The 25370-nt window shown below is 42.7% G+C and overlaps 3 protein-coding genes, 1 long non-coding RNA gene and 1 pseudogene across 20 annotated transcripts; 2 read left to right on the top strand and 3 right to left on the bottom strand.

Annotated features, from left to right (window-relative positions):
• Positions 1-344: 344 nt before the first annotated feature.
• On the bottom strand, positions 345-6080 carry LOC125543067 (putative pentatricopeptide repeat-containing protein At3g15930). Of its 2 annotated transcripts, none has more exons than XM_048706316.2 (3): positions 3455-6080; positions 3156-3249; positions 345-1100 (listed from the first exon to the last, which is right to left on the bottom strand). In XM_048706316.2, exon 1 carries the CDS (start codon positions 5626-5628, stop codon positions 3739-3741), a length of 1890 nt encoding a protein of 629 aa, XP_048562273.1. In that variant the 5' UTR covers positions 5629-6080; the 3' UTR covers positions 345-1100; positions 3156-3249; positions 3455-3738. The 2 variants fall into 2 exon arrangements, with proteins under 2 accessions (XP_048562273.1, XP_048562274.1); XM_048706317.2 differs by having other exon boundaries at positions 3156-3228.
• Positions 630-3247, top strand: LOC125543070 (UDP-glycosyltransferase 73D1-like). The gene is made up of 2 exons (XM_048706320.2): positions 630-1108; positions 1262-3247. The coding sequence occupies exons 1-2, from the start codon at positions 630-632 to the stop codon at positions 2256-2258; spliced, it is 1476 nt and encodes a 491-aa protein (XP_048562277.1). The 3' UTR covers positions 2259-3247.
• A 3894-nt stretch (positions 6081-9974) lies between the features above and the next one.
• Positions 9975-11613, top strand: LOC125543069 (UDP-glycosyltransferase 73D1-like). Its single transcript, XM_048706318.2, has 2 exons — positions 9975-10456; positions 10617-11613. The coding sequence occupies exons 1-2, from the start codon at positions 9975-9977 to the stop codon at positions 11611-11613; spliced, it is 1479 nt and encodes a 492-aa protein (XP_048562275.1).
• Positions 10946-15455, bottom strand: LOC125543068 (putative pentatricopeptide repeat-containing protein At3g15930 pseudogene; annotated as a pseudogene). Its single transcript, XR_015618273.1, has 2 exons — positions 12854-15455; positions 10946-12641 (listed from the first exon to the last, which is right to left on the bottom strand). The product of XR_015618273.1 is annotated as a putative pentatricopeptide repeat-containing protein At3g15930 pseudogene (transcript).
• Positions 15456-15812: 357 nt separating this feature from the next.
• On the bottom strand, positions 15813-23995 carry LOC125543066 (uncharacterized). Of its 15 annotated transcripts, none has more exons than XR_015618268.1 (12): positions 23908-23995; positions 23471-23539; positions 22367-22600; positions 21695-21804; positions 20167-20287; positions 19864-20073; positions 19441-19523; positions 19129-19340; positions 18583-19026; positions 17609-17676; positions 16787-17104; positions 15813-16695 (listed from the first exon to the last, which is right to left on the bottom strand). It is a non-coding gene; the product is annotated as an uncharacterized LOC125543066 (long non-coding RNA). The 15 variants fall into 15 exon arrangements; XR_015618264.1 differs by lacking the exon at positions 19441-19523 and adding an exon at positions 17832-17971; XR_015618265.1 differs by lacking the exon at positions 19441-19523 and adding an exon at positions 17864-17971.
• Between the last annotated feature and the right edge of the window lie 1375 nt (positions 23996-25370).

Below are 25370 nucleotides of genomic sequence, written 5' to 3'. Positions count from 1 at the left end.
CTTACTCCTCCATTTAATTCATTTCCTTCATTGAATATTTTTTTAACAAAATTCGTTTAACCCGTATAAAAGGATATCTTCTTCTTCATTCTCAAATAACATGATAGGTAGGTTGGCGGGGAGCGTACAGAGAGGGAAAAAACAGGACGATGTGTGGGCGGGCTGGGCACGTACGAAGGAAAAATAAATAAGGCGACGTACAAAACAATTGATTGGACCAAAAAAGGTGGAGAAACAATCCTCCCTTTAATATTAGATTAGAAATTAGAAATTAGAATTAGAATTATAGAATTAGAAATAGAGATGGAGATAGAGATATGAAGTAGTAGGTATAGATATAGATATAGATTGGTGCTATACGAAAGATTGAACATTTATAATAGAAAATACATGATCAGATCATTGGTGATATACGAAAGATCGAGCATTTATAACAGCAAATATACGAAATAACCGAGAAATACAGCCCAAAGCATTTTCCGCCAGGACCAGATGCTATTTATACACCACAGTTACCATCCCATTGCGTTGCTTCCAACAGATCGTGCCATGCATCTTGCCGGACGGTAGCGTTGCTTCCTCCCAGCTTGATTGACTCCACCAACTTCGCTGACAAAGCCAATTTAGCCATGTCCGGCGATGGCCAGAGCGGCTCCGCAAGGGCGCACTTCGTGCTGGTCCCCATGATGGCGCAGGGTCACATCATTCCCATGACCGACATGGCGCGCCTGCTGGCCGAGAACGGCGTGCAGGTCACCTTCATCACCACGCCAGTGAACGCGTCCAGGCTGGCGAGCTTCGCCGCCCACGTGGAGACAGGCCTGGCGGTCCGGCTCGTGGAGCTCCATTTCCCGGCAGCCGAGTTTGGTCTACCGGACATGTGTGAGAACGTCGACATGATCCAATCCAAGGATCTGGTGTTAAACTTCTTGGAGGCATGCGCCGCGCTTCGGGAGCCGCTCAAGGCGCACCTCCGTGAGCAGCAGCAGTCGCCTCCGAGCTGCATCATATCTGACACGATGCATTGGTGGACCGGTGACGTCGCAAGAGAGCTTGGTATCCCGAGGCTCGCCTTTAGTGGCTTCTGTGGCTTCTCGTCCCTTGTCAGGTACAATCATAAAAGGGAAATCCCATGAGTAGTTAATTTTGTACTGGGCAAATTAACTGCTATTACTATCTTTTGTTTTGCAGATCAATTGCAGTTTGTTGACGTTTAAGCCTGCAGTTTTATGTGATTTTAACAACTATTACCACCTTGCAGTTACATCATTTGCCACGACAACTTATTGAAACACGTCACAGATGAGAATGAGCTCATTACGATCTCAGGGTTCCCTACACCACTGGAGTTGGCAAAGGCTAAATGCCCTGGACGCATTCCCATTCCAGGTATGGAGCAAATTCGTGAGAAGATCTATCAAGAGGAGCTGAGATGCGATGGCGTAGTCCTTAACAGCTTCAAAGAGCTGGAGACATTGTATATCGAATCCTTTGAGCAGGTGACAAGGAAGAAAGTATGGACGGTCGGGCCAATGTGCCTCTGCCACCAAAACAGCAACACAATCGCCGCAAGAGGAAACAAGGCGCCAATAGATGAGGCAGAGTGCTTGCAGTGGCTTGATTCAATGAAGCCAGGCTCAGTGATCTTTGTCAGCTTTGGCAGCCTCGCCTGCACTGCACCTCAGCAACTTATTGAGCTCGGCCTGGGACTTGAAGCCACCAAGAAACCATTCATTTGGGTGATCAAAGCAGGAGATAAGTTTCCAGAAGTTGAGGAATGGCTCTCAGATGGCTTCGAGGAACGCGTCAAAGACAGAGGCATGATCATAAGGGGCTGGGCGCCACAGGTGATGATCCTGTGGCACCAAGCCGTTGGAGGATTTATGACGCACTGTGGGTGGAACTCAACAATAGAGGGCATCTGTGCAGGCGTGCCCATGATCACTTGGCCGCACTTTGCCGAGCAGTTTTCAAATGAGAAGCTGGTGGTGGAGGTGCTGAACATTGGGGTGGAGGTTGGAGTGGAAGGAGTTACACGGTGGGGACATGAACACAAAGAGGCTATGGTTACAAGAAATGATGTGGAGAGAGCAGTGTACGCCCTGATGGATGAGGGGAAAGCTGAAGAGCAGTTCCGGGTGAGAGCAAGAGACTGTGCCATTAAGGCAAGGAGGGCTTTCGATGAGGAAGGTTCTTCATATAACAACATAAAGCTACTGATTCAAGAAATGGGAAACAAGACAAATGCATGTGGTTGATGCACATGGTGTAAACTTAATAAAAAGATTTATTTTCCAAATAACCAGTAGCTTGTATCAGGGTCACTGGTGGTGGCCTAATTGTTTAGAGATTAGGCATGGTCCAAATGAGTTGACAGCAATATCGATTATCCATACTGTTATACAGGTTCCATGGCAGTCAACATAATGTTACACACAGTCTGATTTTCCAGATGTTATGTTCTCCCTTCCCTTTGTCTCCCGCTAGCTCATCAGAGTTAATAAGAGTTGGAAAAGGGCAAAATATAAAATAAAATGTATCCACACAATCAAAAACTGACACTGAAAGAACGAGGTAATTCGAGGTGAATAATCGAAAGAAAAGAAGGAATTAGAAGCAGCATAAAGTGCACAAGAAATTAGAAGCTTATGTTTGACTGAGTAGTGTGACGAACATTAAGTTTCAAGGATCTCTTCAATCCTAATCCTAAAAAATGGTTTGAGGAGGGCCAACTCAAGATTAATGAAGAAAACATTTACTTCAGGTGCCACATTCCTGCTAAATATGCACTTTAACCTTCTAAATATATTTTTTTGGATAAAAGTATGTATTTTCTCCCTCCATACCAAAAAATAATACGTTTTTGCACTTCAATTTGAACTACAAAAACGTCTTATATTTTGATATAGAGGTATCTAATAACTGTGGGCACAGAGATGTGTGAATAACTTATACTATGGTATAAATAAATGCATCTAAATAGAGTGGCTATTCCACAAAATGTTTCAAGATTTACTGAGCAACTATGAACAAGCATGGTGAAATATTCTACAATCAAAGCAGGTCAATGTTTTGAGTTCATTACAAATTCAACTACCAACTAGGCAACGGGATTGAACATATGAAAGCTGCAGATTGGTGGAAATAGAACGAACCTGGTTTCACTAAGCACCAAACAGTAAAGCTTCAGCAGACACCCAGATTTGCTACCAAGTGAATGGCAGAACGCTGTTGCACCATGATCATCAGCTTCAGGCCAGAAGTTCATGTATCACATGTTGGTGAAAGAAAATTAAGAAGACCAGACAAATTCCTTTGGACTAATAAATATAAGAATTGCATTGGAACCTCTCTCAAATACAGTCTAAGAACAAATTACCGAGAGGAGCAGAGCAAAACTTACTAGTATCTAACCAGCAAAAGAATACAGATTGCATGGCATGCAATAACTCACCTTTCTTTTAATAGAAGTTGCGCCAAACTGTCAATATAACAATCATCATTCAGCAACAGAGAAGATTAGGCCAAGATGTTTGGGGATGATCCCAAATGATAACTTAACATGTATGGCTTCCATTGGTGTGAGAATATTGTCTTAATTATCACTTCGTCTTCTGAAGTACAGATTTGCAACCAGTGCATCATTTGAAACAAAAAATGCTTGTTAATCACTGAGTGATCACTCAGACTTTAGGACAACTGATATTAACTTGTTTTACATCATCGATGCATGATGAGTTACCAATAGTCCTTACAAGAACAGAGTCCATGTCTAAAATGATGGAAGCGTGTCCTGTCCCTCACAACAATCTCTCTCATATATAACTTGGTGATCAATTTAATTGCATTGTGGCAGTCTAAACACATCCTCAAGTTTTTCACGATCCTTATTGTCACACTGGATTCTGATACGAGTAATGCAAAAGCGACAGCCAACTTTTCGCTGTGCCAATAAAGAACTTTTTGTTTTTCTTCTTCTGTGACTTGAACAAAGACCTCGGTTACATCAGGTACATATCCATCATTCTTCAAATCCGTGAGTACCTTGTCCAATTTAGAATAGATTTCTTCGCTCATAGGATGAGATCTATCGCCAGCTACAAATTCGTGAATTGTGCCATTCATTTCAATAAGGCTGCAACCAGGCTCTTTCTTGATTCCTTTCTCCATCATTACCTGCCTAAGCCACCGGACATCTCCCCATCTATTAGATTTTGCATACAGATTGGACAAAAGGACGTAAGCCATGCTGTTCTCTGGATCCAACTCAAGGAGACGTTCTGCTGCCAATTCACCTATCTCTGAGTTACCATGGACCCTACAAGCTGCCAGCAGGGTCCCCCAGATTGCAGAGCTGGGTTTCATGGGCATTTTACCTATTGTCTCCAATGCTTCTCTTAGTTTCCCAGCTCGCCCAAGGAGGTCGATCATGCATCCATAATGCATCACATTAGGAGCAATCCTGTAGGTCACAGTCATGCTGAGAAAGAAGTCTCGTCCTTTGTCAACCAAGCCAGCATGAGTACAGGCAGTGAGAACGCCAATGAAGGTCACCTCGTCTGGAGCTTCAAACGCCCTAAGCATCCTGTCAAACATATTGATAGCCTCCTCACCATGGCCATTCACTGCAAGACCAAGTATAATAGCGGTCCAAGTAAACTTATCTCTACTGTGCATCTCATTGAACACGTCCATTGCCCTCTCGATGCTCCCACACTTTGAATACATGTCTATGAGCGCATTCCCAACAAAAGTATCCATCTTGATCCCATGTCTGTTCATGTAAATTCTAGCCCACTCCCCTGTCTCTAAAGCACCAAGCTGCGCGCATGCCGTGACTATGCTGACCATGGTGAACTCATCTGCCCTCACCTTGCTAAGTTGCATCTCACGAAACATCTCCAATGCCTCTCGGAACTGGCCAGCTTGTACATAACCATCAATCATCGCAGTCCATGAGACGGTGTCCCTCTCAGGCATACGATCAAAGAGTACCCTGGCTCGATCAACCTGGCCTAGTCTTACACACCCAGAGATTACCGACGTCCAGGACACAATGTTCCTCACCTGCATGACCTCAAACAAATCCCAAGCTGCTTCCATCTCGCCACACTCGGCATACATACCAACAAGCGCATTCTCCACCTTGAGGTCAGGCAACACCCCGCTCTCAATGACGCGCTTGTGCAGCTGCATTCCGAGCAGGACGTCGTTGCCTTTGCCACATGCCGACAGCACTGTGATGTAGGTGACCGGCGTGGGCACAACGCCAGCCCTCACCATATCCAGGAATGAGCAGCATGACAGCCTGAACTGCCTGCTTCTCTTGTGGCCGGACATAAGTGCATTCCACACAACGGGCGTGCCGCCACCTCCGGCAGGCTGCACGTCCAGCAGCGCACGCGCCATCACGCCGTCGCCCCTGGTAGCGTACATGAGCACCAGCGAGCTCGCCACGTGGGCGTTGAGCTCCAGCCCAAACTTAACCACATGCGCGTGGACAGAGTCTCCGACGGACGGCGCCACAGCACCCCGCTCCGCCGCCACCGCCTTGAGCAACGGCGGGAACGTGTATGCGTCAGGCCTGGCTCCGCGTGCCAGCATGCCCACGTACGCCCGCAAGGGCATCCTCGGCCCTGGCAGCCAAACCAGCACCGTGGGCTGGGAATTCCGTCGAACAGGCCGCGGGCGCAGAGCAATGCGGGTGCCAGCCTTCCCCGCGCACCCCTCACCGCACCGTCGTCGCGTTAAACGCGGGTAGATTGATTTACCGCGGCATCGTCGCGTTAACCGCGGGTAGATTGATTTACCGCAGCAGGGAAAGGAAGGATGAGCCGACGAGATGGACTGCACTGGGGGGTGGCGCACCGAGCACGTCTGGTCTACGAACGACAGCGGCAGCAGATTAGAAAACACGGGCGAGCGAGGAGGTCCCGGCGCATCACGACGGCGGGACCTATCGCTGGACGTGCTCACGTGGAGCTGCGCTCCGGCGAGCAGGGTCGGCAACCAACAGCAGCGGTGGCCTTCCGGCCGCGGGATAGCGGTGGCCTTCGAGCGGGGAATGAAGACTTCGCTCGCCTTCCGCTCTGTTTTTCTTTTTCTTTTCTCTCTATATAAGAGGCTGTTTGGAATCGGTGTAAAATTTGTGTGGCCACCAATATTTAGCTCAAACTTTAATTAAATATCAGTGTGCACAAAACAACACATCCACATTTCAAACGGGGTCTCAGGTTTCAATTCTACATATGTGTGTATGATTTTGTAGATCTCCAACCCGCATGGATAGAATATGTGTACTAGGAATCCATCTGATTTTCTTTTACAAAGTAGTATATTTTACAAATGTACTAGATCACTGATTGCGTGCATTGTCGCACCCATCTATTTTCAGAAAAAGATAGTAAAAATATTATAAAAACTGCATGCGCCATAAATTTGTTATTTTTTTCAAAAATTCACTTTATGGTCCCTTGATATAGACAAGCAATATTGCCAAACAAGCTCAAGGTAATCGGAGATTTTAAAAAATCATTAACATCAAATGGCTTTGGTTTTTTCCAATGTTCAAGAAAGCGTTTTTAAGCGCCGCTGAGCGACAGCTAAACGCTTCGCTTTTGGCTTAGGCGCAACTTTTAGCGTTGAGCAGAAAAAGCGTGACTTAGCGATCGGTTAAGCGCTAAGCGCTGGCTGAGCGTTCGCTGCGCGTTCTTAAGCGGCAGAAAAGCGAAGAAGGCATGCCCAAAAGTCAGACCGGAGTTGAAATAGCCCACAGGCGGGAGGGGAAAGGGGGGGGGGGTATAAGGCCTGGCCCAAAAGAGGCCCGTTCGGCTAGGGTTACTGGGTTTACAGGAGGGGAAAGAAGAGAGCATTGTGGCTCCTCTGGCGTTCTTCCTCCTTCTCAGCAGCTACTGGATCTGGACACCGGCATCTCCTCCTCCTCTTCCTGGTCATCCACTACTACCAGTTCAGCTCCTCCTCCTCCTGGCTGCTGCTGCAGCTGCCTGAGCTGCTGCCATTTATCTTATATGCTCATTATAAGACAATATTATGCATTTTTGCTTGCTGCGTGAACCACTGAACCTCAACATTATATTCTATTTCAGATTTGTAGTTACTTATGTGCTATGTTACCTGTTTTCTTCTGCATATTATTGAAAACAACCAAATTCTGGCCTATTTAAAAAAGTGTTTAATCCCGGTTAAGCTATGCTTAAGCGGCCATTGCTCTAAGCTGTGGCCTTCCGCTCCGCTTACGCTTACCGCTTTCTTGAACATTGGTTTTTTCATCCAGAAGTTAATAAGATGGGTACTAAGAAAACAGATTGGCACGTAAACATGTTTAAAGAATATACTGGATATGCCAATTAGAGCATTTCTAGCAAACCCTGTAAAACGCCGATCCACAAAACTCGTTTACAGTTAGCGAAAACCCCAGATTAGCCAATTTGACAGCGATTCCGACGATTGAGTTCAAATTCGAAGAATAAAACATAGTTCGCGCGTAAATAAAAGCATAGTTTTCTACGACAAATGCAAAAGGACTTCATGCAAAAGCAACGGCCACATCCATCATCACCTTGGTCGCTTTTCACCCATCGTCATGATCTTCACTCCGCACCACCACCATTGATGCCATCGCCGCTTTCGAGTCCATCACCGGCACTTGTTCCAACTCCGGTACTGAAAGCATCGACATGCACACTGAAAGCATCAACGGCACTGGTTCCAACTCCTGATGGGAAAACATCACCGGCACCAAAACACTCACCGGCCGCCGCTAGCATCCTCCTCTTCAAGATGTCTCTTCTTGCCATATCATGCATTCTTTGGTGATGTCGTCCATGTCACCAAATTATTTATTTTTGGAACTTTTAAAAGTCCCAAATTATTTAAAGTACAAAAAACGAAACAAAAAGAAAAAATAAAAAATAAAAATAAAAACAGGCGGCATGGACATGGGCCAGCCCAAACGGGCGCACTGCATCTTCTCCCAGTGTGCAGGGTGCAGTATATGAGGTTCCTACTTCATGAGCCGGCCCAGGTGGGGGATTCTTCTGTGTGAAACGTCTTTTTATCACTTATAGATGATGTTGGTGGTAATATTTTGCAACATTGAGGGCAATTTTCGTGATGTACCGCAATTTCCTATTTATTATTACTAGCAAACATGCCGGGCATTGCAATGGGAGAAAAAATCACCCCCTTGTACACACAAGAAAAAATGGGGTATAAAACATATGTAAATAGGATCTTCCAAAATACCTCATATAGAGAGGGTATTAATTAAGGTTTCACCATCAACTTAATTCTACAGATGATTAACATGCAAGATAATAGCATATTTGAAATCTACACATTTTTTTGAGGGATTTTCATATATAACATGTTAGTTTTGGAGTTAGGATTTGAAAGATATGAATATTTTAAAAAGCATTTGAATTTGCACCGAAAAGAGAAGTGAAAAAAGAAAAAGAAAGGTCTCCTGGTTTGTTGAGTGAGGTGTTAGCCACTGAGCTAGCTATGTGGATGTGAGAAGTTAGGGATCACACTATATATAACCCAAAGAAAACGGTCTATCCCAAAGAAAACGGTCTATCTAGTGAAATGAATCGTTTCCAGTGGGTAACTATTGGCAACTTTAAGGGTGAATCCGCCAGAAACAATAGCACTTTTAGTATTAGGTATAGACTAGCAAAATGGCCTGTGCGTTATAATGAGAGAAAAAAATTCATAATCTCTACTAACCATGATCAAATTTTGCTGCATCACCGAAATACACTATCACTCTCAATTTCGTGAAATCATGAATACTTTTTCTAAACTCATGAATATATTTGAAATTGTGAATATTTTTCAAATTCATGAACAACTTTACATTTTTTTCAACATTTTCTAACCAAGAACATTTATTGAATTCATGTATATTTTATACTATTTGCAACCACTTCTTAAATTGTGAACATTTAAAAACAATCTTGAAACGGCAAACATTTCTAGAATGGGGGAACATTGTTTTGGAAATTGGTGGAATAATTTTTGAATTTCATGAATATTTTTTTGATTTAACGAACATTTTTTTGAATTAGCAAACATTTTATGATTGAATAAGCTATTTTGTAAGTCACGACAATTTTTGAATTTTTAGGATATTTTTTCATTCATAAACATTTTTTGAATTGACGATTTTTTTTCAATTTCATTAACATTTTTAAATACACAAACTTTTAAAAATCATGAACATTTTTTGATTTCCCAAACATTTGAATAAGCAAATAATTTTTTTATAAAATCGCGAACATTTTCAGGAACTTTTTTTAAGTCTCATTATTTAAAGTAGAAAAAAACAATAAATAAATACTAGTAAGCGAAATTCGAAAAACAGGCAGCCCAGACATGGGTCGGCCCAATCGGGCGCGCCGTGTCTTCTCCCAGCATGCAGAGCATAATATAGGAGGTCCCTACTGCATGGGCCGGTCCAAACGGGAGAATTCCCCTATGTGAAACTTTTTTATCACTTAGGTAGCATTAGTGGGTAATATTTTGCAATTTTGGGGTAATTTTCGTGACGCACAGGAAGAAGCGATAGCCCTTTTATAGCCCCTTTATTTATTTATTTATAGAGATAGGTATAGATTAGGTATATAGATACAGTAATAGATATGAATTAGTAGGTGTAGATATAGTTATAGATTGGTGCGATACGAAAGATTGAACATTTATAACAGCAAATATATGATCAAATCATCGGTGTTATACGACAGATTGAGCATTTATAACAGCAAATATACGAAATAACCGAGAAATACAGCCCAAAGCATTTTCCGCCAGTACCAGATGCTATTTATACGCCACGGTTACCATCCCATTGCGTTGCTTCCAACAGATCGTGGCATGCATCTTGCCGGGCGATAGTGTTGCTTCCTCCCAGCTTGACTGACTCCACCAACTTCGCTGACAAAGCCGATTCAGCCATGTCCGGCGATGGCCAGAGCGGCTCCGCAAGGGTGCACTTCGTGCTGGTCCCGATGATGGCGCAGGGTCACATCATCCCCATGACCGACATGGCGAGCCTGCTGGCCGAGCACGGCGCGCAGGTCACCTTCATCACCACGCCAGTGAACGCGTCCAGGTTGGCGAGCTTTGCCGCCCACATGGAGGAGACAGGCCTGGCGGTCCGGCTCGTGGAGCTCCATTTCCCGGCAGCCAAGTTTGGCCTACCGGACGGGTGCGAGAACATAGACATGATCCAATCCAAGGATCTGCTGTCGAACTTCTTGGAGGCATGCGCCGCGCTTCGGGAGCCGCTCAAGGCACACCTCAGTGAGCAGCAGCTGCCGCCTCCGAGCTGCATCATATCTGACACGATGCATTGGTGGACCGGTGATGTCGCAAGAGAGCTTGGTATCCCGAGGCTCACCTTTAGAGGCTTCTGTGGCTTCTCGTCCCTTGTCAGGTACAATCATAACTCATAAGAGGGAAATCCCGCGAATAGTTAATTTTGTACCGGGCAAATTAGCTGCTATTACCATCTTTAGTTTTGCAGATCAATTGCAGTTTGTTGACGTTTAAGCCTGCATTTTTATGCAATTTTAACAACTATTGCCATCTTGCAGTTACATCATTTGCCGCGACAACTTATTGAAACACGTCACAGATGAGAATGAGCTCATTACGATCCCAGGGTTCCCTACACCACTGGAGTTGGCAAAGGCTAAATGCCCTGGAGGCATTCCCATTCCAGGTATGGAGCAAATTCGTGAGAAGATCTATCAAGAGGAGCTGAGATGCGATGGCGTGGTCCTTAACAGCTTCAAAGAGCTGGAGACATTGCATATCGAATCCTTTGAGCAGGTGACAAGGAAGAAAGTATGGACGGTCGGGCCAATGTGCCTCTGCCACCAAAACAGCAGCACAATCGCCGCAAGAGGAAACAAGGCGCCAATAGATGAGGCAGAGTGCTTGCAGTGGCTTGATTCAATGAAGCCAGGCTCAGTGATCTTTGTCAGCTTTGGCAGCCTCACCTGCACTGCACCTCAGCAACTTATTGAGCTCGGCCTGGGACTTGAAGCCACCAAGAAACCATTCATTTGGGTGATCAAAGCGGGAGATAAGTTTCCAGAAGTTGAGGAATGGCTCTCAGATGGCTTCGAGGAACGCGTCAAAGAGAGAGGCATGATCATAAGGGGCTGGGCACCACAGGTGATGATCCTGTGGCACCAAGCCATTGGAGGATTCATGACACACTGTGGGTGGAACTCAACAATAGAGAGCATCTGTGCTGGTGTGCCCATGATCACATGGCCACACTTCGCGGAGCAGTTTTCAAACGAGAAGTTGGTGGTGGATGTGCTGAACATTGGGGTGGAGGTTGGAGTGGAAGGAGTTACACGGTGGGGACATGAACACAAAGAGGCTATGGTTACAAGAAATGATGTGGAGAGAGCAGTGTACGCCCTGATGGATGAGGGGAAAGCTCAAGAGCAGTTCCGGGTGAGAGCAAAAGACTGTGCCATCAAGGCAAGGAGGGCTTTCGATGAGGAAGGTTCTTCATATAACAACATAAAGCTACTGATTCAAGAAATGGGAAACAAGACGAATGCATGTGGTTGATGCACATGGTGTAAACTTAATAAAGAAATTTATTTTCCAAATAACCAGTAGCTTGTATCAGGGTCACTGGTGGTGGCCTAATTGTTTAGAGATTAGGCATGGTCCAAATGAGTTGACAGCAATATCGATTATCCATACTGTTACACAGGTTCCCTGGCAGTCAATATAATGTTACACACAGTCTGATTTTCCAGATGTTATGTTCTCCCTTCCCTTTGTTTCCCACTAGCTCATCAGAGTTAATAAGAGTTGGAAAAGGGCAAAAAATAAAATAAAATGTATGCACACAGTCAAAACTGACACTGAAAACAAGAGGTAATTCAAGGTGAATAATCGAAAGAAAAGAAGGAATTAGAACCAGCATAAAGTGCACAAGAAATTAGAAGCTTATGTTTGACTTAGTGTGGCGAACATTAAGTTTCAAGGATCTCTCCCATCCTAATCCTAAAAAAAGGTTTGGGGAGGGCCAAACTCAAGATTAATGAGGAAAGCAATTACTTCAGGTGCCACATTCCTGCTAAATATGCACTTTAACCTTCTAAATATTTTTTTCGGATAAAAGTATGTATTTACTCCCTCCGTACCAAAATATAAGACGTTTTTGCACTTCAATGTGAACTGCAAAAACGTCCTATACTTTGATACGGCGGTATCTAACAGCTGTGGGCACAAAGATGTGTGAATAACTTATACTGAGCGTCTAAATAGAGAGGCTGTTCCACAAAATGTTTCAAGATTTACTGAGCAACTATGAACAAGAATGGTGAAATATTCTACAATCAAAGCAGGTCAATGTTTTGAGTTCATTACAAATTCAACTACCAACTAGGCAACGGGATTGAACATATGAAAGCTGCAGATTGGTGGAAATAGAACGAACCTGGTTTCACTAAGCACCAAACAGTAAAGCTTCAGCAAACACCCAGATTTGCTACCAAGTGAATGGCAGAACGCTGTTGCACAATGATCATCAGCTTCAGGCCAGAAGTTAAATAATGTTACTCAAAGAATTTCCCCACTGAAACTTTCTGCAGAGCCAGTGAGTCATGTATAACATGTTGGTGAAAGAAAATTGAGAAGACCAGACAAATTCCTTTGGACTAATAAAATATAAGAATTGAATTGGAACCCCTCTCAAATAACAGTCTAAGAACAACAAATTACTCAGAGGAGCAGAGCAAAACTTACTAGTATCTAACCAACAAAAAGAATACAGATTGCATGACATGCAATAACTCACCTTTCTTTTAATAGAAGTTGTGCCAAACTGTCAATATAACAATCATCATTCAGCAACAGAGAAGATTAGACCAAGATGTTTGGGGATGATCCCAAATGAGAACTTCACATGTATGGCCTCCATTGGTGTGAGAATACTGTCATAATTATCACTTCGTCCTCAGAAGTACAGATTTGCAGCCAGTGCATCATTTGAAATGAAAAATGCTTGTTAATCATTGAGTGACTTTAGGACAACTGATATTGCCTTGTTTTACATCATCGATGCATGATGAGTTACCAATAGTCCTTACAAGAGCAGAGTCCATGTCTAAAATGTTGGAAGCGTGTCCTGTCTCTCACAACAATCTCTCTCATATATAACTTGGTGATCAACTTAATTGCATTGTGGCAATCCAAACACATCCTCAAGTTTTTCACGATCCTTATTGTCACGCTGGATTTTGATACGAGTAATGCAAAAGCGACAGCCAACTTTTCGCTGTGCCAATAAAGAACTTTTTGTTTTTCTTCTTCTGTGACTTGAACAAAGACCTCGGTTACATCAGGTACATACCCATCATTCTTCAAATCCGTGAGTACCTTGTCCAATTTAGAATAGATTTCTTCACTCATAGGATGAGATCTATCGCCAGCTACAAATTCGTGAATTGTGCCGTTCATTTCAACAAGACTGCAACCAGGCTCTTTCTTGATTCCTTTCTCCATCATTAATTGCCTAAGCCACCGAACATCTCCCCATCTATTTGATTTTGCATACAGATTGGACAAAAGGACGTAAGACATGCTGTTCTCAGGATCCAACTCAAGGAGACGTTCTGCTGCCAATTCACCCATCTCTGAGTTACCATGGACCCTACAAGCTGCCAGCAGGGCCCCCCAAATTGCAGAGTTGGGTTTCATGGGCATTTTACCTATTGTCTCCAATGCTTCTCTTGGTTTTCCAGCTCGCCCAAGGAGGTCGATTATGCATCCATAGTGCATCACATTAGGAGCAATCCTGTAGGTCCCAGTCATGCTGAGAAAGAAGTCTCGTCCTTTGTCAATCAAACCAGAATGAGTACACGCAGTGAGAATGCCAATGAAGGTCACCTCGTCTGGAACTTCAAACACCCTAAGCATCCTGTCAAACATATCGATAGCCTCCTCACCATGGCCATTCACTGCAAGACCAAGTATAACAGCGGTCCAAGTAAATTTATCTCTACTGTGCATCTCATTGAACACGTCCATTGCCCTCCCGATGCTCCCACACTTTGAATACATGTCTATGAGCGCATTCCCAACAAAAGTATCCATCTTGATCCCATGTCTGTTCATGTAAAGTCTAGCCCACTCCCCTGTCTCTAAAGCACCAAGCTGCGCGCATGCCGTGACTATGCTGACCATGGTGAACTCATCTGCCCTCACCTTGCTAAGTTGCATCTCACGAAACATCTCCAATGCCTCTCGGAACTGCCAGCTTGTACATAACCATCAATCATTGCAGTCCATGAGACGGTGTCCCTCTCAGGCATACGATCAAACAGTACTCTGGCTCGATCAACCTGGCCTAGTCTTACACACCCAGAGATCACCGATGTCCACGACACAATGTTCCTCACCTGCATGCTGTCAAACAAATCCCAAGCTGCTTCCATCTCTCCACACTCGGCATACATATCAACGAGCGCATTCTCCACCTTGAGGTCAGGCAACACCCCACTCTCAATGACGCGCTTGTGCAGCTGCATTCCGAGCAGGACGTCGTTGCCTTTGCCGCATGCTGACAGCACCGTGATGTAGGTGACCAGCGTGGCCACAACGCCAGCCTTCACCATATCCAGGAAAGAGCAGCATGACAGCCTGAACTGCCTGCTTCTCTTGTGACCGGACATAAGCGCATTCCACATGACGGGCGTGCCGCCACCTCTGGCGGGCTGCACATCCAGCAGTGCGCGCGCCGTCACGCCGTCGCCCCTGGCCGCGTACATGAGGACCAGCGAGCTCGCCACGTGGGCGTTGAGCTGCAGCCCAAACTTAACCACATGCGCGTGGACAGAGTCTCCGGCGGCCGACGCCACGGCGCCCCGCTCTGCCACCACCGCCTTGAGCAACGGCGGAAACGTGTACGCGCCAGGCCTGGCTCCGCGTGCCAGCATGCCCACGTACGCCCGCAAGGGCATCCTCGGCCCTGGCAGCCGAACCAGCACCGCGAGGCGCCCCGGCTGGGAATTCCGTCGAACAAGCCGTGGGCGCAGAGCAATGCGGGTGCCAGCCTTCCCCGGGCGCTCCTCACCGCGGCATCGTCGCGTTAACCGCGGGTAGATTGATTTACCACTGCAGGGAAAGAAAGGATGAGCCGACGAGATGGACTGCACTGGGGGGTGGCGCACCGCGCACGTCTGGTCTACGAACGACAGCGGCAGCGGACTAGAAGACACGGGCGAGCGAGGAGGTCCCGGCGCGTCACGACGGCGGGAGCGGTGGAGGAAGAGTGGAGCCTATCGCTGGACGTGCTCACGTGGAGCTGCGCTCCGGCGAGCAGGGTCGGCAACCGACAGCGGCGGTGGCCTTCGAGCGGGGAATGAAGACTTCGCTCGCCTTCCGCTCTGTTTTTCTTTTTCTTTATATAAGAGGCTGTTTGGAATCGGTGTAAAATTTGTGTGGCCACAGATATTTAGCTCAAGCTTGAATTAAATATCAGTGTGCACAAAACAACACATCCATTCTCAAAAAAAAAAAAGCACATCCATTTCAAACGGGATCTCAGGATTCAGTGAGATGTCAATTTTACATATGTGTGTGATTTTGGAGATATCCGACCCGCATGAATAGAAACTAGATAGGAAGTGCGGCCTGCCGCACCCACCTGGTTTCATTTTAACTAACCCGGCAGAAAAATTAAAGACAGTATGACGATGCAAAGGAAAACATATACTTCGCAAAATCTGAACTTGATTGAATTATATTCAGCCAGGTAAATCAGAATATATGTTACACATGATACAAAGGTACAAAGTGGATACAACAATTTATATATGCATATGAAGCCATGACATGTACGCACAGCGACTCGACATCATCGATACAACAGTTCATACACCCAAATACATACTGGAATATGTTCTCTGTACACCAGTAAAAGGATAGCACATATAACTTGGTCCACTAATTTTGATTTGTTCTCATTCACTATGCCAGGCGAAAGAGAGTACTCAGCGTACATAAAGTTCCTGTCGCTTTTGACCTAATCAAATACCTGCAAAGAAACACACCTCAGGGCGCAGCTGGTAGCAGGAGGCATCCATTTCCCATGGTCGTACACACTTTCACCAATTTTCCACCCAGGATCCTGTCTTCCTCCTAGGGATACTTCTTCCCGTCTTTGACAAATCCGCACCACAATCAAAGATCTTGTGTTTTATGGCAGCTCACGTTACGACAACTATTAAACATTCAATACAACTTAGTCTTATATGCTAACCACAATATTTGCTTGTCCTTGGACAGTACAACAGAATAAAATAGGAGGTACAAATCCAGAACAATGTATGTTGGGTGACAGGGCATAATAATAACAAATCCATTGAGAACAAAGGACCAACTCAAGCTAGCATATGTTGATATGCCCCTACAGCCGAGCCATCATTTCTTTGCACGGTCATGACCAAAATGATAAGGTCATGCATAGCCAATCCTCAAATGCATGTAAGAGGAATGTATAGCATATGGGTTAACTAACTAACGAATATGAGGATCACACGAAACACACCAAAAGTATGATTACTTTAAGAGATACCCAGTCTAGAGCCTAGGCTTCATGTTCGGAGGGCAAAGCTTCTTTTCCCGTCAGTGTCTCATCTTGTCCATTTTAAGAGAAAAGCAATGAAATAAGTAGACACGACAAAGATAGACACTGTTATAAACTTATGGGGCAAGCGAAAGTACATACCTTGAAATACAATCGATCTCATCTGCTAAGGTAGAAGAATATCCACCCAGCGTTGTACTCTTCTAGAAGAACAAAGCATAAAAGGCACATTAAATCAGCATTCAAATAATGGTCTTTTCTCAAATGAGATATGCAAAAGACCTCAACATTATTAACCCATGGCGGACTCCACATGGCCCCGTTTTAACTAACCCCGGCAATAGACAATATATCTATATTACTCAATATATCTCATAATGGAAATGTCGAGAGGCGGCAGAGAGATGAAATAATATAACACTTTTTCATAGCTTGCATAATTCCAAGAGCACGTATAGCCTTCTCAAAGAAGAAAACAAAATGGGTAAGAAAACATCCAGCCAATAAGTAGATACAGATGTATAGTAAAAGGAAAAACATTCAGCATCTCAATAGAGGAAACAATAGCACAGGTGCATCAGAAAAGCCACAGTTCAAATAAATATATATGTATAAAAGCAAAATCATGCAAGACGACCCAAGAACTGTTAGCAAACCTACAACTGCAAGAAAATTCAGAAGGGTATGTTAATAATAAAGGGCATAGTTTAGGATCTAAATAGCGACATTAGTGTTGTACCCGACGATAGCTAGTTGTGTGCAAATGAAACAATATTGACAGACGCGGCATTTAACAAAAAAATGTAGGTAGAGCAATACAAAATAAACATTAATACAATTTGACAGGCACAAGCATAATTAGAAAATATCTACCAAGAGCATAACGAATGCATGCCTGTTATTGTTTCATTCACAGGTCCATCCATGACTATTTCAAGTTCTCTATGAGCAACACAAACTCACCAGGAAATGATCATCATCAGGCATCTATGGGCAAACATCACCCTTTTTGCTTTGTGCTCAACTACATTCTGAAATAGAAATATAGAAGTTTCAGCAGCAAGCAGCCAAGTAAAGTGACACATCAGTAAGGCTGCTATTTATATCCCATCATAGCAAATCAATCTAAGATACAATTCCAACTTCCAAATGCAATAGTGAGCCATGGGGAGCAGGATTTAACAACCATGACACCGCATAGGTTATATGAGCGCACACCTTAATCTTGATTCTGAGCTCTGGTTAACCAAAAAGCAAAAGAATTAAAATCAGACATGAGAAGTTGAGAACAGAAAACCCATGTGTCTCAGATCGTGCTGGACCTCTCTGCACATGACGCACGAAATTAAATTGTTAAATTGCATAGCAGAAAAAAATTCAGAACCAAATGACACAGGCTAGGAAGGCAAATTAAAGAGGCTGCACATGATTAATAAGAGGAAGGGTTGATTCTATTTTTTCCATGGTGGAGACAGAAAGAGATCCTTTATTCCAACTGTTCATCCAAGTCTTGGAACGTTTGAGCAAACATGTATCACATCCTATCCTCTTATGAGCATGTCCTGAGACATCTTGTGGGCTACTAAAAGGATCACATATATGAAGTACCAGAGAGCTCTGTTCCTTGATAATCTCTCATTATTATCCCATTAAAACTTTGTGGGCATTAATTAGTCATATATATTAGTAGTGACAAAATAGCTATGCACCTTTATGTCCTCTGCTCCTCTACCTATAGAGTTCACGGTCACCAAACAAAAAACAATGAAATAAAGAATAATAAAGTACACCAGTAGACATTTGATCAATATGTTCAGCTAGCCTTCTACCTCAATCATCACATCAAATCTCTTTATTTGGGTCAAGAGGAGAAAAACTATCAAACAAGGATAATAAAAATGGATTCACCATGAAAGAGTAAAGAAAAGAGTTGGTACCTCCAGTTCATTATTGATCAAGATGAGGGCGGGGATGCATTGGTGAGGGAGATGGAACTGCTCCTGCTCTACCTAGTCCAAGGCCTGGCCTCTCGTGTGTGCTTGTGGGGGAAGAGGCAGACATCGAGCGCGTTGCAGAATCAGAGGCGACTCGCCTCGGCTCGAGCTCCTCCTTCCAAGCGGTTCTCCTCACCTCGAGTTGTCCTCTTCACGGAAGTGCACAAACGCGACGAAGACAGTCCTTCTCCTCCCGTCGATGGCGATGTCTCCAGGCTTTGCATATGCGCCAGCGGCAACCGCCGCTCCTCCCAGTGGTGGACATGAAATGGTGGATAAGGGGGAGGCGAGGGGGAGGGGGATCCTGCCGGTGGGTGCTAACGGAGGTGACCATAGTTGACCGGGGGCGGCGACCACTCCCGTGAGGGCCGTCTCAAGATCCTATCACTTGGCAACAAATAAAGAATTTAGTAAACAACACAACACTCGCAGAGTATCAAAATAATGCTAAATTTGTAGAGTAAGGTTATTATTACTTGAAATGAATACCTGATATTCAAGAATAATTCTAGTAAAATCAACATTGATAAATCATTTAACTCTCCACTTGACATTCATATAGTTTCCACATCCATTATTTGCATCACCAGTCATACGTATGGATACTACTTCAGTGATTAAAAGCCCTTGATCTACCATTTATCCATATGAGATCATCCCAACATACGCCAATCCAAGCCTTGCAGCAGATACCTAGAAACCTGGAAGACAAAATATCATACATTACCAACGCAAATATGATTGGTGATGCAGACAAAACCGGTAAATGAACACACGTTTTTTATTTCTCATCAACATTACCAACTTTTAGTCTTGGACCCAAGAAAGAACATGATCCTCTGTTTCTCTCTTTCTTTCAGAACCAAAATATTGACCCTAATCCACTGCACATAATACATATTTGCTTAAGGGGACACCCGACTTTCACATTATAGTCTGCACAACAATCCTATCACTCAAATATTTGCTACAGGGCTACGACACAACTATGAAACAAATAAATAATTCTAATAGGCATGTCGTTGATGATTCTACTCCCAAATCAAACCAGATAAATAAGAGACAAAGGGGCAGCAAGGCTTGACTATAGATTTTCCAAACTCATTATCCCGGGCTCCGTTGACTAATTTTCTTGCTACAAATCCACGTCTGATGGGGGTATATCCTTGATGTAAAAGCATGAACATGTAATGCCAAATAGTAGAAGCTGGAAAATATAAATACCTGCACAGAGCTACAGCCAAAGCAGTAGCAACGACCCAACCTAGAGGAGCAGCAACTACATATAGTGTTTGTTCCAAGTAGAAGAGCGCCACTGGCCATCAATCAGCAACAAAGAACCTAGCTAAAATTAACAAACCCTAACCACATCCCTGATTGCATTGCCTAGGCTTCGTCGTCAAATATTTGAAGGACATCCGGTGGCCCACCATTCTGTAACAATAATCTCCAATTCATTAATGCTGAAACCAAATCATCCTACAGGGAAAACAACTGTTCATGCTTTGTTTGCTTCAGACTACTCACAGCTCTCTCAAACAGCTCCGCCCTTTCCTTAGCTTCCCAAATTCGCTCTCATTGGCGCAATAAGTGCTTGTCGAGGGTTTCCTTCAATGAATCAACCTCCTCAGATAGCTGCTCCACTTTCCTGCCAGGATGTAACATAAAAGAACATTAAACACTTAGAAGATTGGCCCACATAACTCATATTGAGCTCCATTTCAAGTCGAAATTTTGAATGCAACAGGACAATTTTTTCACAAAAGGAAAATGCATACCCTACAACAATTCTCGAGAGTTGCTATAGCAGCCACAAATATCTATACACAATTTCATTTTTACAAAACAGATGAAACTTAGCATCCTCAGCCAATAGGATGAACCAAGCATGAGCGTCTATCTATCTCAGGATGACGCATGTGGTGTCCTATCTTGAGTGTATTTTATCAGTAGGCTTGCAAAGATAAGATGACTTGCATGAGAACATCAATGCCAAAATCGTCTGCAGCTCACAAAAATGACAGGTCATAGCAAAAGTAAAGTGTCCTGGTGCAAAGCTATATACATTCATGCATTTTTTTCTTCTTATAATTATAGGCAGATTATTAACAAAAGTTCATAGAAAGGTGTAGCGGGCAATAGGTAACTTCCGGTGCAGAGTATATGTCCAGGAAAGAAGAGAAAAGGAGGTGCAGCACCACAATACATAATGCTAAAGAGCGCTACAATATCACAATAATTTGAAGGAGCAATTGTATGCCTAATCATGATCTAAACAGATGTGACTTTGGTACATGTATTTCTTTGATCATTTTTCATCTGAATAATCACGATCTTAAAATTATGACGGTCCAATTTGATTATAATCAAATAAATCAACCAGCTACGCAAGCATGATAGTTATTAACATAGAGACACATCACGCCAGTTCTAAATTTCATGACAGGTGCTTACTGTATTTTCAAAGATTGACTGCATCTTATTAGAATCAAGAAATACATGTATACACGAGCAACTAGTGCTCCCAGGGAACTTAATTAAGCTTATGCAGCGCCATGAATATCTAAATATACATTATACTGAATATATACGATGGATTTACTTTGGTTTTTCAGCTGTCGTGGTCAAAAGTTCTAAACCTGACTTATATTCTACAAAAATATTTACCTGGCATGATCCATTGTGTTGTTGCAAATATAAATATATATTTTTAATCAATCATTTGTACATCTCTAACCTCTACGATCTAGCCATGATTACTATGTAATTACAAAGTTCTTAACTTTCTCTTCATTTATAATTAGAACATGACACACTACTTTATAATGCTCTAGTTATCTATGTATAGAAAGCTTATATGCGTGTAGTAAATTTATAATTGTCCACCTCAATCAGTGTTATACAGAAGCATATATGATCCAAGCAGGATAAAGCATCAACAAAAAGAGATGGAATTACCTACATGATTATGCATAGCAATCAAGGTGCATATTTGTATGTAACTAAAAAATGGGCAATCTTGAATAGACTTGAGGGATTAGAAACCAAACTCAACTCATTCTTGCAAGGAAGTAATTAACAAATTTACTGGGCAGATCCACTTGTGGCATCACTCTTGCTAGCTAATAACCATGATAGATAGTACAGGACGATCCTTCCCAATTGCTGCAACAAACCAAGAGGAAAATAGCTCAATTAGCCAATTCGCTCACCAAAAAGAAGAAACAAGAAATAAAAATCCAAGAACTTGAATTTACATTGCAATGGGTGAATGGATAAAAAAACACAAATGTGTAGCCGCACAATATGCCTCTAAAGTACAGAAGGCGGCTCAATGGTGACCTTAATGAACCATTACAAATGCAGGCCCCATAAAAACAGAACCATCTTCTGATAATTAAATGTGTGCCTTGGCGTGTCCGTCAGGCCAGTGGATTGTTGGGACGATAAAAATGCACGTATGAAGAAACAAAAAATACTAAAGACGACAAAACAGGGAAAGACAAAACAGGGAAAGAAACAAAAAATACTGAAGATACCTTAATGAACCATTACAAATGCAGGCCCCATAACAAACCACAAGTTTTAGTTAAATTATGTGCTTGATGAAGTGCATAGAAAGAAATTATACAATCGTTCCTGTATCAAGTGGGGAGAAAAGCGCCACGATGTACAAACACCAACCTAGGGAAAAAGAGGAGTAAGGAGGAGGAGAAGAGTGGTCGACCTGAAGATCCGTTCACGAAGCCGCGACATGGAGATGATATCCAGGCACAGATCGAGCAAGCGATCAACCGGAAGAACGTGAAACAAGAGGCAACAAACAAATCTGCAGCAAATCAAAGGTAAAATCAAATATATGCGGTAGACGGCGGCCTAGAAAGGGAGCAGAATGGATGCATACCTATATATTGGCGAAAACAGCATCAGATCCGACGTAGCAGCTAAACTAACGACAGACCTGCAAACAAACAAGATCCAAATCAAGGAAGAACAGACAAACGTACAGGAAGAAAGAACAGGCGACAAGGCAAATCAGCTTAACCTACTGAGAGAATGAAACTATATAAATCCTAGAGGAGCCTATCTCCTAAAGTTTCATGTAAAGGCAACGTGCAAAAATATCAAGGCATGTATGACGTGTTTATCCATAAGTCATAACAACCTCATGCGCACTTCTTTAAACCATCGAAATTTAATTCAAAACCAACACTCAATTCCATATTGTGCTAATACTAATCATGAACTTATGCATTTCACTTCAGTAGAAGAGCTTTATTATACCGCAGCAACTGTAAATGCCTGAAATAATAGGATATCTAAATGTAAAAATGTGGTTACACCAAAAGTAACTCACAATCCTGCACATTTAACATGGCAAAGAAGAAGAACCTCATTGCCTGCACCAACAGTCTTGATACTAACAGTTTGGATTTCGTTATGTTTTGCCCATAGGATTTTTTCACTGTTGTTGTCCATGCTAGCAACTGGAACTTCACGGCCAATTTTTATCATAATTTTCCCTAAATCATATCCAATCACAATCCTATAAAAATTAAAATATCATATATCACTACCTTAACTTGAAAGGAAAGAACAATAAATAAAAGCATGAACTATGCATTTTTAGTGAAGATTTTTTTGGGAGAAACAGTTTAGCAGATACACAATGTTGTCACAATATAGGAAATTGTGTCATAGAAAAAGAAAATGGATTGTTAGTGCGTGTGGAGCTTCAGTAGCAGATGAGAAGACATATTCGTGTATTGGCCCTTCACATTGACCATATTACCATAGAACTGAAATAGAGGAAGAGCAAAATATTCATTACCTTCTTGACCCCTTCATGTATCCTAAAGCCCAAACTCGCTCAAGACCATAATGAAGAGTGTTCTCAAGCCTGTAAGTGCATCAAGCAAAGTGTTATTCACTTGTTCTACAAGAAAAGAAATAATTAAATGCTTGGGAGAAATGGAAGAATTAAGAATAGACCACATTCTTGCTCATGATTCATGAACAAGGCACTATCTACACTACCAATTTAAAGAAATAAACTGGCATGAGTTGGGAAATAACGAATGTGTATAGTCCAGTGCAGAAGATATTACTATTATTGCAAACAAAAACATGTAGAAGAAAAAAACTTCGGCCAGTAACTGTATTTGCGTGTAACTAAATAGATTTTAGTAAAACAAAGCTGGTTTTCGGAGAGCGCACTGTTAGTATCATCTCCAAGCAATATCATAGTATGAGAGAGAGAGAGAGTACCTGTAGGTTGTAGAGTGCCACAAGCGAACTGTGCCATCCTCTGAGCCAGTAATTATAATAGGTAGTTCTAGATGGAAATAGACAGCAGACACATTGTGTGCATGTCCTTCAAGTGTTTGAACACATCTCTTGGTTTGGTAATCTCAAACCTGATCCAACAAATTGAGTAATAAGTTAGATCAATCCCAATATACCCTCACAATAGCACAATATAGTAGGTTTAACACTAATATAAATAAATAATGAGTTCATTACAGTACCTTGAAGTGGTCTTTTGTTTTCTTTCGCTAACGGAGCTCACGAGATTTTCTACTTTAAGTTTTGTGTTGTGAAGTTTTCAAGTTTTGGGTAAAGATTTGATGGATTATGGAACAAGGAGTGGCAAGAGCCTAAGCTTGGGGATGCCCATGGCACCCCCAAGATAATCTAAGGACACCTAAAGTCCAAAGCTTGGGGATGCTCCGGAAGGCATCCCCTCTTTTCGTCTACTTCTATCGATAACTTTACTTGGAGCTATATTTTTATTCACCACATGATATGTGTTTTGCTTGGAGCGTCTTGTATGATTTGAGTCTTTGCTTTTTAGTTTACCACAATCATCCTTGCTGTACACACCTTTTGAGAGAGCCATACATGATTTGGAATTTGTTAGAATACTCTATGTGCTTTGCTTATATCATTTGAGTTATATAGTTTTGCTCTAGTACTTCACTTATATCTTTTAGAGCATGGTGGTGGATTTTTTTTATAGAAACTATTGATCTCTCATGCTTCACTTAGATTATTTTGAGAGTCTTAAATAGCATGGTAATTTGCTTAAATAATCCTAATATGCTAGGTGTTCAAGATTAATAATTTTTTTTCTTATGAGTGTTTTGAATACTAAGAGAAGCTTTATGATTCACTACTAGGAAAAGGCATGCTAGTGGCGCACCGAATTTGCCTTCTAATGGCGCACTACCGGTGCGCCACTGGCATCACGCCATTAGAATTAAATTCTAATGGCGCACCACCGGTGCGCCATTAGTATCTGGTGTTCTAATGGCGCACCATGTAGTGCGCCATTAGTATAGCCTGCAGTGCGCCATTAGAATGCCTCCCATGGGGCCATATGTACCCATGTGCTTTGGCATTCTAATGGCGCACTAGCAGTTAATGCGCCATTATTGTGATGATCACAGTGCGCCATTAGTGTCTTGTGTGGTGCGCCATTAGTATGAATATTAGGTTTTATTTTTATTTTTTGCTTTTCTGATTTTTGCACAGGTTATAAAATATATTATTGGACAGAATATAGACAGCAGCACACAGCAACATCAGATTCATCGAATACAATATAAGATTAGTCTCCGAATACAATTCATCATATTAGTCTCCGAATTCAAAAGACCGAACAAAGATAAAACATTACAAGTCTCAAGACCGCGAGTATCGAGTTTGCCTTCACATTACAAGTCGATATC

The sequence above is a fragment of the Triticum urartu genome, chromosome 3A (genome assembly GCF_056163025.1).
Source record: "Triticum urartu cultivar PI428250 chromosome 3A, HENAU_Tu73, whole genome shotgun sequence".
Classification (NCBI taxonomy): domain Eukaryota; kingdom Viridiplantae; phylum Streptophyta; class Magnoliopsida; order Poales; family Poaceae; genus Triticum; species Triticum urartu.
The sequence above is the reverse complement of the archived record's forward strand: the minus strand, read 5'-3'. Positions and strand labels throughout refer to the sequence as shown.

Bases quoted from the DNA above. Each gene is read 5' to 3' on its own strand.
- LOC125543067 (XM_048706316.2), bottom strand. From the start codon at position 5,628: ATGCCCTTGCGGGCGTACGTGGGCATGCTGGCACGCGGAGCCAGGCCT.
- LOC125543069 (XM_048706318.2), top strand. From the start codon at position 9,975: ATGTCCGGCGATGGCCAGAGCGGCTCCGCAAGGGTGCACTTCGTGCTG. The intron at 10,457-10,616 runs GTACAATCATAA...GCCATCTTGCAG, and splicing joins GGCTTCTCGTCCCTTGTCAG to TTACATCATTTGCCGCGACA.
- LOC125543070 (XM_048706320.2), top strand. From the start codon at position 630: ATGTCCGGCGATGGCCAGAGCGGCTCCGCAAGGGCGCACTTCGTGCTG. The intron at 1,109-1,261 runs GTACAATCATAA...ACCACCTTGCAG, and splicing joins GGCTTCTCGTCCCTTGTCAG to TTACATCATTTGCCACGACA.